This window comes from Garra rufa, chromosome 1, assembly GCF_049309525.1.
Source record: "Garra rufa chromosome 1, GarRuf1.0, whole genome shotgun sequence".
In the NCBI taxonomy this organism is placed as follows: Eukaryota; Metazoa; Chordata; class Actinopteri; order Cypriniformes; family Cyprinidae; genus Garra; species Garra rufa.
This window is the reverse complement of record NC_133361.1, coordinates 30050989-30064497: the sequence shown is the minus strand read 5'-3', so window position 1 is coordinate 30064497 and position 13509 is coordinate 30050989. Positions and strand designations below refer to the sequence as shown.

The 13509-nt window shown below is 35.7% G+C and overlaps 1 protein-coding gene across 4 annotated transcripts in view; it reads right to left on the bottom strand.

Annotated features, from left to right (window-relative positions):
- axin1 (axin 1) overlaps positions 1 to 13509 on the bottom strand; it is a 42569-nt gene that overhangs the window by 16691 nt on the left and 12369 nt on the right. For all 4 annotated transcript variants that reach the window (XM_073838722.1, XM_073838712.1, XM_073838703.1 and 1 more), the window contains 2 exons: positions 11482 to 11622; positions 4782 to 4878 (listed from right to left, as the gene is read on the bottom strand). In XM_073838722.1, the coding sequence (XP_073694823.1) occupies positions 4782 to 4878; positions 11482 to 11622 (238 nt within the window). The remainder of the gene's footprint in view (positions 1 to 4781; positions 4879 to 11481; positions 11623 to 13509) is intronic.

Below are 13509 nucleotides of genomic sequence, written 5' to 3'. Positions count from 1 at the left end.
CAAGGCAAATTGCATGTTTTCTTTCAGCTTTTTTTAATAATATCCACTTTTTTCTTACCGTTAGAGCGGGCACGTTTGTAAAAGTTATGGGTCTGGCTTCTGGTCTCATCCACGTCCAGCTATTTTTAGCTATACAAAACCGATCGATTTGCTGCTTGATATTGCAAATTGGTGTGTCTTACCATGTTATTTTAATGTATTATCTTAATTATGAACACACTGGTTTGTAGTGCGACCAGTTTTATTGTTTACTGTACGCTGTTATTCTTCTCGTTATTTCCCTATAGCGGCTAATGTACCAGAAGTCTCGCCTATAGGCTTACTTCCGCGTCGAAGAAAAATAATGATAATGATAATGATGTTTCTAATCTAATTACTTGTTGAAATATAAACATTTAAACAGCAGCTGTAATTGAAAATTTGTTTCCTTGACAGATTTATTCTAATATGCATTCAAACAGAAAACAAGTAATAATAAAGTGAATAATTAATAATAAAGTATATATTTAGCAAAATGCTCCTCTCTAGGGTTTTATTTTTAGGCTTCAGATAAATATTTTTCATTGACAAAATTTCAATGCATAATGAATTTAAAATCATCAGCATGATGACCAAAACAATATTACTTTGGTCAAAAACACCTCCACCAAACAAGTTAAACTGGCATCCGTTTTCTAGTTTACAGCTGTAAGAAATTAAAATATGACTATATCTATAACCATGTCAATCATAATAATCTTACAAGTAACTCCTGTATTCTGTGCACAATGGAATGAGCAAAGATCAGGGGATTCACGCCTACAATTCAATGTGGTTGTCATGGAGAAACTAGTTAAGAAACATTAACCCTTTTGACATTGTAAATTCAAACTGGCGTGATTAGAATATTTAATTATGTAATCAAACTGCATCTGCTTTTGCACTATTGTTTCACGTTGTGCAGTTGCTGCTGACTCAGAGAGAGGGACTGGCTGAGCGGTTATTATTTGTTATTTGAATGCCTGAAAAGGCTTAAATCAATTATGTTTCTTTTGTAGCAGGCATTAAAAATTATCAAATTAGTTGGATAACATTTACAGATCACAAGATGTATTACAGATGTGAGCACACTCATAAAATACACTAATATTGCATGTAGCAAAACAAAAACAACTGGGCCATAATGAAATGCACTACTATTGAGAAGAGAAACTCATTTTAATACACTATCGTTCAGAAGTGTGGGGTCTGTAAGATTTTTGAATGTTTCTGAAAATGTCTTATGCTCACCAAGGCCTATACATTTGATCAAAAATAAAGTAAAAACAGTATTGTGATTTATTGTTACAATTTAGAATAATTCTCCTCTATTTTAATATGTTGAAATGTAATTTATTCCTGGCTAAACTACACTCATACACACTGTCCCCCTCTAGTGTACCGGCAGTGACAGCACAATGATTCATTAACAGGACTTTTTGAAAACTCATAGTAAAGAACAGGTATAAAAAAAAAAAAAAAAAAAAAAAAAAAAATATGGAAATACTCCAAAAATCAAAAAACAAAGACAAATCAAAAAACTTAAAACAAAGATCTGAATATCAGATAATAACACTTTATCTGGGCAGATTAGGTGGAAGGGGGTAAGGTGCATATGAAGAGTTCATTTGCAAAAACAGATAACTCCGTTTTTATTGTGCTTTTATTGTGTATTATTTTGATATAAAGTAAAAAAAAAAAAAAAAAAAACCCACAAAATAAATAATACCACTAACACAAAAAAAACACATTATTTTTATCCGTTTTTGCAAATAAACTCTTCATATAGACCCTTATTGTAGCATTATCAGCAGGACTCTAAACAACTCTAAAGTTCAGGAAATGCATTATTCTAGAAGTCTAGAAGGAGAAAAAGAGAGACGGGGGAGGAGGACAGACACATGAAGAAATATAGTTGCAGGCAGTGCCTGGACAAGGTCCAATAAAACCTTACAGGAGCCGTTAAAATTTTGATTACAGGGCCAAATCTGATCTAAAGTCTGTTTCAGCTCTCTTTGTTCTGGCCTTCTGTTTGTTTAAGATTCATCAGTCTCCTCCACAGCCCACACGGTTACATGCCCAGTGGAACTGCAGAATCTGTCAAGTCTTGACAAGGCGTTTTGGTTACTAACACTGCCTCCCTGCCGCAGACCACGCTTACAGAATATAAGAGAGCCTTTTAAACTTAACAGAGACAGAACGCGAGAATGCAACCAAATGGGAAAAAGTACCATCCAAGCGAGCTAGAGAGCAAAAGGTTTAAAAGCATAAAAAATAATGTGAAAGTAATGTACAAGAAGAGAAAACCTGAGCAAAAAATAAAAGTCAGTATATATTTCATGTTGTTCCAAACCCATATAATGTTCTTTCTTATGTTAAAAAAAAAATGCAGATGTTAGGCAAGATGTACAATCTGCTCTTTTCCATACAATAAATCTGAATTGTTATCAAGGGCTGTCAAGCTCCAAAAAAGACTAAAAGCACCAAGTTGCATGATGGCTTTGTGTGAGGAACAGGCCAAGATGTGTTATTATTCACTCTCAAATATGTGTGGTTTGAATATAAAATAGCATTCAAAAGTTTGAGGTTTCTATTCATAAGCTTTCTATTCATAAAAGAACCTTTGAATAAATGAAATGTTTTCTACAAAAACATTAAGCAGCACAGCTGTTTTAATAACATTTTGAATGATTTTTCTTAAGCACCAAATCAGCATATTAGACCGATTTCTAGAGAAGTCACGGGATGCCTGCTGAAAATAAAATGCTATATTTTACAATATTACCGTTTTTACTGTATTTTTGATCAAATCACTACCGGTCAAGTCTCTTCTGCTCACCAAGCCTGCATTTATTTGATCCAAAGTACAGCAAAAACAGTAATGTTTAGAAATATTTTTGCTATTTAAAATAACTTTTCTATTTGAATACATTGTAAAAAATGTATTTTATTCCTGTAATCTCGAAGCTGAATTATCATCATCATTACTCCAGTCTTCGGGATCACAGGATCCTTCAAAAATCATTCTAATATTCTGATTCGCTGCTAAAAAAATATATATATTTTTTATTATTATTATTATTATTTACATTATTATTATTATTGTTGAAAACAGCTAAGTAGAATTTTTTCAGATTTCTTTGATTAATATTAACCATTAATTAAAATTTAGAACCGCTTTTAACTGAAATAGAAATCTTTTGTAACATTATAAATGTCTTTATCATCCCTTTTGATCAATTTAAAGCATCCTTGCTAAATAAAAGTATTAATTTCTACATTTTATTTATAGTGTATAATGTTACAAAAGCTTTTTAATTCAAGTTAAATGCTTATTTCTAGATCTTTCTATTCATCAAATAATCCTGAAAAAATGTATAACTGTTTAAAATAATAATAATAAATACTAAATGTGTATTGAACAGCAAATCAGCATATTACAATGATTTCTGCAGGATTATGTGACACTGAAAACTGGAGTAATGCTGCTGAAAATGTATCTTTGATCACAGAAATAAATTACATTTTAAAATATATTCAAACAGAAAGCAGTTATTTTAAATAGTCAAAATATTTTAAAATATTACTGCTTTTGCTATATTTTGGATTAAATAAATGCAGGCTTGGTAAGCAGAAGAGAATTCTTTAAAAAAATAAAAAAACATGAAAAACCTTACAGTTCACAAACTTTTGACTGGTAATGCAAATGCAGCCTTGGCGAGCATAAAAGACTTCCTTCACAGATATTAGAAAATTTTCACATTAGAAAAACCTACATTTTTGCAATATTAAATGTTTTGAGAGATCAGAAATCAAAAAATGACATCTGCCATCACATGTGCCATGTTTTGGTGTGGCATATTGAAATCAGTGAATAATTAATTTTTAATCAGTTTCTCACAAAACTATCATAGCTGAGAAGACTTATGCCACCCAACACTAATTGTTTTATAGAATGACAGTGCCTGATACATCATTTTTGTTCCATGAAATAAAGAAATAAAGAAAGTGAAACCGGTTTGGAACGACATGAGGGGGAGTAAACTTTGACAGAACTTACATTTTCAGGTGAACTATCCCTTTAAGAAAGTTTGTAGATCTGCAACTTGTCATTCAATAATCAGACATTGGTGTGCACGGCAAAAAAAAAAAAAACGTTAAAGAGTCTCCAGTACGTCACATGCGCATACGAGCTGAAGTGTCTTCGCTGCCTCCACAGCTTTCAGTCTCTATAGGATGAGTGAAAGGCCCCGGTGAGGGGAAGTGTATGTTTGCTCTGTTAAATTGGGCTCTATCTCAGAGGCTCCAATTATGCTGGAGCCGGTGCAGTGGGAAAGCAGAGCCATCAGAGGGGGAGGCTTCACATCTGCTGGGGCAGAGCAGGCAGAGCTGACGAGAGCATCAGGAACGCTTTAGACAGCACACTCACGCTCTCTCACTCTCCATCAGCTATTCGCCGGCACATGATCAAAGCTCCCCAGCCACCGCTGTGCATCTTAAGAATGCACATTCATTTTAGGGGCGATGGGAGAGACAAGGCAGGGGGAAGAAAAGAGAGAGGAAGAATGACAGGGAAAGACCAGAAGATGATGGACGGAGACAAGGCACAGAGAATAAAATAAAAAGAAGGCAGAGTGGGGGGAAGAGAAAGGCAGAGAGGAATGATGGAAAGAAAGGTAGAGACACACACATACACACATGTAAAAAAAAAAAAAAGTGTTGTAAAGTCAACAAGGTGTTCTAGAAATCCAAAGCATACTTACAGGAATATGAGGTAGTGGCACTCGCCCATTAACTTTGGCACTTTCGTGGATCTCATGTCGATGCGGCTTACGATATCTATAAGGTGGGACTCCATCTCTGTAGGGAGAAGCAGAAGATTTTAGTTCTCAATCTGCGTTAATATACAAAAACACAATATATGAAGTCATTATCCTCCACACAACACACATTGGGAAAAAAACAAACATAAAGACTTTTTCATCCATGGAACACAAAAGGATATACTCAGCAGAATGTCTAAGCCAGTGCTTCCATCACCCTGTTTTTACACACATATTGAAGTATTGCATCAGTTTTTTGTGCAAAAAATAGTTCATGTGAATAATGTAAGATGGAAACGCATTTGCCAAACAAAAAAAGTCATGTGACTGCGGGATAACTTGACAAAACAGAGGACCAATCTTGTTGCACAGCATTTGAAATGTTGTTTTGGTCATTCCTAAATGCCTGAGCGAAGTCTGTCGTCAAAGTACGTCTTTATAATTCCCTCCCAGAGCTGTCTTACACTGCATGACTGCATTCCCAGACAGCAGATTCCACTTCTGAAAGCAATGACCGCATTTGTGTATCGTCTGCTCGATCTGAGGCGCAAGTAATTATTACATATGTGACCCTGGACCACAAAACCAGTCATAAGGTTAAATTTGACAAAACTGAGATATATACATTATATGAAAGCTCAATAAATAAGCTTTCTATTGATGTATAGTTTGTTAGGATAGGACAATATTTGGCCCAGATACATCTATTTGAAAATCTGGAATCTGAGGGTGCAAAAAAATCTAAATACTGAGAAAATCACCTTTAAAGTTGTCCAAATTAAGTTCTTAACAATGCATATTACTAATCAAAAATTACATTTTGATAGGTTTACAGTAGGAATTTTACAAAAAATCTTAATGTAACATGATCTTTACTTAATTTCCTAATGATTTTTGGCATAAAAGAAAAATCAATAATTTTGACCCATACAATGTATTTTTGGCTGTTGCTACAAACATACCCCAGCGACTTAAGACTGGTTTTGTGGTCCAGGGTCACATATGGAAATTATTATTATTTATTCAGTGGCTTCTGCTATTTTTCTTAGTGATATTTAGTGCCAGTCTATCAGAAAGTGAAGATTTTGTTCCCTTTGACTCGTTGGATGGAAACGGTGTTTATTCACAAATGTTTTATGCGATATTCCAGTTTTGCGCATAAGTACAACTTTGGATGGAAACCCAATAATCGTAAACTATTAAGAATTGTTTGTTAACTGAAAAGTTATTTAAATGTATTTATTTCAACTACTGATATTAAAAATAATGTTAATAATAATGATATTAATATGAATTAATAATAAAATGGCAACGCAATTAGTTTTAGTCGAAGCATGATGAATACAATTAATATAACATTAAATCACTATTTAATCACTATTAGATTTTTTAGTTTATATTAGCTAATGTCCATTAAATATTAACAGATAAAGCTTTTGATTTTAATAATGTATTAGCAGACGCTGTAATTAACATTAAGATTGATAACCACTTAAAAAAAATCTTATTGCAAAGTGTAACATAAAAACAAGCTAATTCAAAATATTAAATAATTACTTTAACAGACTTTAAATTAAATCATACTAACGCTCTTTTCCATACAGTTATGTAAATTGAGACCATGGCTGTAAAGCAAAATTTTTTGTGAATATTTAATTCTGTTTAAAGCTATCATATGGCTTCAGAACATACTTGTGAATGAGGCTTGACAGTCAGTGGCTGAGTTTACATTACCCGTCAAATTGCGCAAATTGAAATTGCGAATTAAGATACGCCTAATGGAAACTCGTCAATTGCGCAAAAACTCATATATCACAAAAAAAGTTTTACGCTCACATGAGGTGGTTTTTCAGGCAATTCGAAAAAGAAATATTCCACAAAACCGCAATGGAAACGTTTTTTCTGCATTTACAGGTCACATGGTTTATGTAAAAAGACATGATCATTCTTCAAATGTACTATAACCTCCAAGAAACACTTTATATGTGGCCGCTCTCAAGCATAAGGGGCTTTCCCTGCCATTAATGCTTGCCATTGCCCTGACTTATCATGAGAGGAAAAAATTAAGCTTTAGGTCACATAACATCGGTTATTGGAAATAAAGTGGTTCGTATTTACTTTCATTATATGAGAGCAGAGCAGACATTCTGCTAGATTCATATAGGTTTGAAAAGATACGAGGGTAAGTAAACGATGAAACTGTTCATTTTTTAACAAACTATCCCTTTACCAGAGTAATGTTTGTCTAATCTACATAAAATGCAAAAGCTGGCTCCTGCATAATCATTTAGAGAAAGCTTCCTATGTTGTATTTTGTTCTAGCAAGTAAACTTGTGATTAAAAACATGTACTAAACTTCAGGGGTTTTAACTCCGCTTGCTAAATGTGAAATGTTACCTCACTAGCATGTGTGACTTATAAAGAAATGTCAGTTCTACAGGGAACAAAATGGTGCTGTTGCTTCATAACAATGAATATGTGCATACAAGACGGTCCTTGTTGGAGAACAGACCTCAGACTGCAAAACTAAAGTGATAGCAGGCGTTCACGTTTTTTTTGTTGTGGGACTGAAATTGTAAAAAAAAAAAAAAAAAAAGTCCTCTCCACATCTGACTGATTCCCTGGGGCAGTGGCGGCAACAGCTTCAGAGCAAAGCATGTTTGGGGTCCTTCACTGACACATGCACAGGGAGTCTTTAATCCCCCCGGGTCCTGCTGCGGACCCCCCTGCATCCCTGTCTGGCAAACAGCTGATAATGGCCTCTAATCTAGCCCACTTCAGACACATGTTTTTGCCCTGATGTGCCTTTAATGTGTTTTTTTGTGCAACACGGATCACTCATGCCATCTCTGCACTCAGCACACTCCCTGTTGCTGCTTCTCTAGCTAAACCCATCTCTAGTCGAAATCCTCCCAAAACGCATTAAAAAAGGAAAGATGTTTTCTTTTTTGTTTTCTGTGAAAGATGAAAATGAGCATTTCCGCTAAACTGTAGTTAAGGTACAGTCACATTCACCATTGTTCTGTGAATTTTTTATTAGCGAAATACAGCCAATTTCATGTGAGGGCAGACAATGAATCTACATAGATTTTCCTACAGGTTCAATATGTATCTTAGTCACTAATTGCACATTAACTTGTTAGAATAATTTGCATGGACAAAATCCAGTCATTTCAATAGGAATCCATGGGATCGCTGCACTATTGCCAAGAGACAATAGTCCTTTGTCTGCAAAATTTTGTTAATATGAGCACAATTCAGTGAATCTTCATCCAAAATTGGGAATTCTGTCATTAATTACTCATCCTCGTGTCATTTCAAACCCTAAGACATTTGTCCATCTTCGAAACACAAATCACGCTATTTTTTATGAAATCCGAGAGCTTTCTGACCCTACATAGACAGCAATGCAACTGACATGTTCAAGACCCAGAAAGGTAGAAAAGACCTCAAACGTACTTTTATAAAGATACGAGAATACTTTTTATGCACAAAGAAAACAAAAAGTTGTATCATAGCATCATGGACTATTGTAATGATATCCTTGCTACCTTTCTGGGCATTGCTAAAGTCAGAAAGCTCTCATATTTCATCAAGAATACCTTAATTTGTGTTCTGAAGATAAACAAAGGACTTACAGATTTGGAATGACATGAGGGTGAGTAATTAATGACAGAATTTTCATTTTTGTGTGATCTCTTTAAGGTACCGTCAAATTCACCATTATACCATGGATTTTTCATTGGCGAAATCCAGCCAATTTCATGCGAGAGTGAAAAATAGATAAAATCGACAGTTTTGCTACAGGTTCAACATATATCTTAGTTGCTAACTGCACATTAACTGTGGGCAAAATCCAGTCATTTCAATAGGAATCCCCAGGATTGCTACACTTTTGCCAATAGACAATAGTCCATTGTCTGCAAAATTTTGCTAACGTGACCGCTATTCAGCAAATTTTCATAGCCAAAATCCCACCATTTTAAAGGGACAGTTCACCCAAAAATGAAAAATCATTCAAAAGTCATTAATTACTCACACTCATCGTTCCAAACCCATAAGACCTTAGTTTTTCTTTGAAAAACAAATTCAGATATTTTTGATGAAATCCGAGAGCTTTCTGACCCTGCATAAACAGCAATGCAACTACCACGGTCAAGGCGCAAAAAGGTAGTAAGAACATTGTTAAAATAGTCCATGTGACATCAAATGTTTTAACGGCACTGTTACAAAGCTACGAGAACACTTTTTGTGTGCAAAGAAAACAAAAATAACTTTATTCAACAATTTCTTCTCTTCCGTTTCAGTCTTTGCATGCGTGTGGTGCTGCTGATGCAAGTAAATAAAAGTCTAAACATGCCAGAAGATTTCGACAGAGAGGATGACTTGCAATTTTTAGCCCAGCTTTACTTATTTGAATCAGAATATACAGACGATGAACTAAGAGAGATGGACATTTTATGTCAGAACGCTGGCTCCTGCATCAGCAGCACCACACACGTCATGATACTCTCCTAAATGCGCATCAAAGATTGACACAAAAGAAGAAATAGTTGAATAAAGTTATTTTTGTTTTCTTTGCGCACAAAAATATTCTCGTAGCTTCGTAACATTACGGTTGAACCACTGACGTCACATGGACTATTTTAACAATGTTCTTACTACCTTTCTGGGCCTTGAATTGCGTTGTTGCCTATGCAGGGTTAGAAAGCGCTCGGATTTCATCCAAAAATATCTTAATTTGTGTTATGAAGATCTTACGGATTTAGAACGGAGTCATTAACGACAGAATTTCCATTTTTGGGTGAAATACACATGTATCAGCAGCTTGTTGCCGGAGGCTTGGCATCTCAACGCACGTTTTACGCACACAACCAATGTCCAGTCTTGCTTCTGATTCAAGTTTAAGTTTTTTATCACTTTATTTAGCATAATGGAAATACATACTTGCGATTGATAATGGTGAACACCTTAGCGTCCTGAAGTGCATGAGAGTGTGTGTGTGGTAAAAACTGTATGCGTTCCCTCTCTCAAGCCTGCTAACTCTACGTGAATGAAACACCGACTTAAAAACCCTATGTGCACATACTGCCCCAAGTGGTAACAGCCCAAAATACATTCACATCAACACATAGGCTCCTACACACGGGCCCCATAATTGTTGGTGTGCAACTACAATTAATCTCTTAAATTATCAAAGGAGCCCAAAAAAGGTGTATGTGTACTACTTCTTTGAGGATCAGTCCATTGTTTCTTCTAACAACAGGCAGATTTTGGAAACCGGTCTATCCAATAATCCTGTTTTCGTCTTCAGTTGTACAGAGCGGACAAATCCCTTCTTATCAGGATATGTCTGAGTGATTTCGCCTAATGACCAGGAACCACGTGGAGCAGTTGGATCCATGATGACCACTATGTCGCCAACATTGAAGTTTCTATGTGGCTTCCTCCATTTTTGTCTTTCCTGTAACAGTGGAAGATATTCCCTTATCCACCTTTTCCAAAACAAATCAGACAAATATTGGACTTGTCGCCATCTACGTCTGATATACAAATCATCCTTTTGGAAAAGTCCTGGAGGAAGAAATGGTTTTGATCTCAACAGCAAGATATGATTCGGCGTGAGTGCTTCCAAGTCATTCGGATCATCAGAAAGCTTTAACATTAACCCCAAGCTACTATTAATTTAGTAATTAATTTAAATTACTAGTAATTTCGCAAAGCTGGTTTAAAAGTGCTTTACACAGCTACACTATTGACAATAAACCTTTTTGGACCCTCAAAATTTTGCTAATGTGACCGCACCTTGACTGAACGCTGGCTGCATTAGCGGTTTTAAAAATACACATTTTAAAAGCTTGAAATTTACAACCACTTCCACACAAATGGATGGAAAATTATTTCATATCACAATGCGCTCTCCAGCCGACCACGTCCTCGCGTCAACCATTTAAAATAATTGCGCGAGGCCGAAATATTCTGGAAGCCTAGAAATGAGTGGACAAATTTGATTACACCTAAGGCCAAAACACTATTTATTCCCCGTTTGTTTTCTAGATTTCATTTCCTGCTCCTTTCCGTAACCTGCTTGTGTACAGTACAACGCGAAGGCCATTTCCTTTGTTTTCAGGGAAAGTTAATTTGAAGGGAAACAAGTCAATGCCTTCAAATTACAGCCTGCAGCGCCTCATACCTCCCAATTTGAAGCTCTATAATTAGCATAAGTAATGACATTTAGAAGCTTTCATTGGTGTGGATAATGAGCAGATGGTCCTCCTCAGAGGAGAGCAGATTTGTTTCTGTTCCCAGAGCAGAGCTGGGGGAAAATGGCACTAATTCTGCATGCACGAGACACTGCTCTGAGACCAGCCTTCGCTTACGGCTGCCAGCCTCGGCTTAAGACGCGCCAACGACAAGTAATATCGAGCTTTGTCTGCGCATCTTCCCTTTCGATTGCCGAAATATCTGGGCTTCTGCAGAACCGGCTGCAAGTTTCTTGGAGGAGGAAAATCCTGCCAAATTGACTCAGGACGACGTGGTGAAATCGAATCGCTCTAAGCTCTCGGATGGAATGTTCCGCCAGCTTGCGGCGGTGAGGATGGATCCGTGTGTGTTTGTGTGTCTATAGATGTATACGTACACACTGCTGTCGGTCAGGGAGAGAGTGTCTGCATCGCTGGACATGCTCTGCTGCTCGCTGTCGTTGGCACTGGTGGCGGGAGCCAGCGCGTACCCAGTGTTCACGTAGTACGGGTTGATGGGCTCCCTCCATGACGCGTGTCTGTTGATGAGAAATGGGACAGAGGAGATTCCTGTTAGACACGTGATTAGGAAGACAATACAGGCCATTTCAGCGAAACAGCGCATTATATTCACTCATTTCTAAGTAATAATGCCATACTAGGGACGCTCAGCTGATTGTAATCACTGGATAATCCCTTTCTATGACTGTTGGTCTGTCAACTTGACCAGATCACATTTCAGCACATTTCAGCAATGCAACAGACACCAGTCTGCTTTAAGACTTCAACAGCACTTTAAAACTGAAGGGGTAACAAATAACAGAGAAGTAACAGCTAAAATAAAAATTCAGGGAATGCAATTATAAATAATTCAATAAACACTATTTAGAAATTAAATAAAACTGGCTCAATATGAAAATAAAAGGAATGAAGGATTAATGCGAGGCACTGCAGGTGAATAGGGTAAAACTAACCCAGTTGATTATTTACATTTCTAATTGGAAACATTTTTTGTATTACAAGTTTTCTAAAATGTTGGGTTTAAATATGAAAATGAGGCATTATTTAATGAAACATGCACAAACTTGCATACATTTCCAGTACAAATCTAAACACTGGATGAACTCAGTTTCAAAATTCTGGTTTAATATTTTTGACATATTATAGTCAATTGTTTTTATAGAGGGAATTTCAGGTATGTAATTTTTCCGTCACTCTATAATTCAGAAAATGAAAACAGAACAAAAAACAATATATTTTCACAATATTTGGGGGGGAATAAAATTGTATATAAATCAAGCAAATTATATATGAACAAATCCCTCTGTAAAAACCTTCAGGATATAAACGGGAATAAAAATGTCAAGTTTGGTGTGCTTCCGAAGTGGAGATTTATGACTCAGCGCAGGTGGAAAAAACTAATTTTGAGAAAACGGCCTTTAAAAATATGTATTGTAATTGAAATCTAATGACACAAATAGATTAAGCGCTATAAAAAAAAACACTTAGTGTCTTTTGGATGTTTTCTTTCCATTAGTCTGAAAAAAACTTTATGGGCATTTTGGTTTTTCATAATCTCAAACTTGACAGGTGCATGAAAAATCTGTGTTTTTGCCTTCAGTGTCTCCCCTTAAATAGCAACAACTGTCAACCATGAACAATAATGAATAAATACAAAAGCTCTCACATTAAGTTTCATTACGCCAATGAGTTCAAATGAATTTCAATGTAATTATTTCCTCATAGGACTATGTCTGCTAATATGATATATTGTGTTTGCCTTGTTCTTTTTAGGCCTATCAGAAACATTTTAAAAAATGAATGTTTTGTGCATGTTTATTTCATTTTTATACATGATACCATAGCTGTTATCTAGGATTGTCAAACTGTTGATTAATTGAAGTTAACAGCGACTGGGAGTTAGGAGCTTATAAATAACGTGTTATGACAGAGCTCCTGGAGAAAACCAAAAACAAATATAAATAAGGATTAGCTTATGACTATTGAGATGACAGGAAAAATGCATCCCTGTAAAAACCTGATTGGAGCATCCCTACGTCATTCAATTATAATTACACACAAAAATGTTACAAGTCATAAAGATAACACTACGCCCTACCTGCTCCGTCTTTTTATTGAAAGGAGAAAAAAAACCTTTTTAAAAAGGGCCTGCCGTCTATTAATGACAGCACAAAGCTAATCAAGAGTTTCATCACATAATTAACCTTAAACATTTTCAAAGCGAGCTTTCGGCTGGGTGAGGCAAAACGCAGACAATCAAATTCTCAGTAAACCAAATTACCCTGCAATTAGTTAATGCCGACAAAGAACAAAAACATACCACACAGTTGAGGACACCACCGTGTCATGCGAAAACTGCAACAGGAATTAGTGTTTCACGGCTTAAGTGCTCTTAAAATATAATT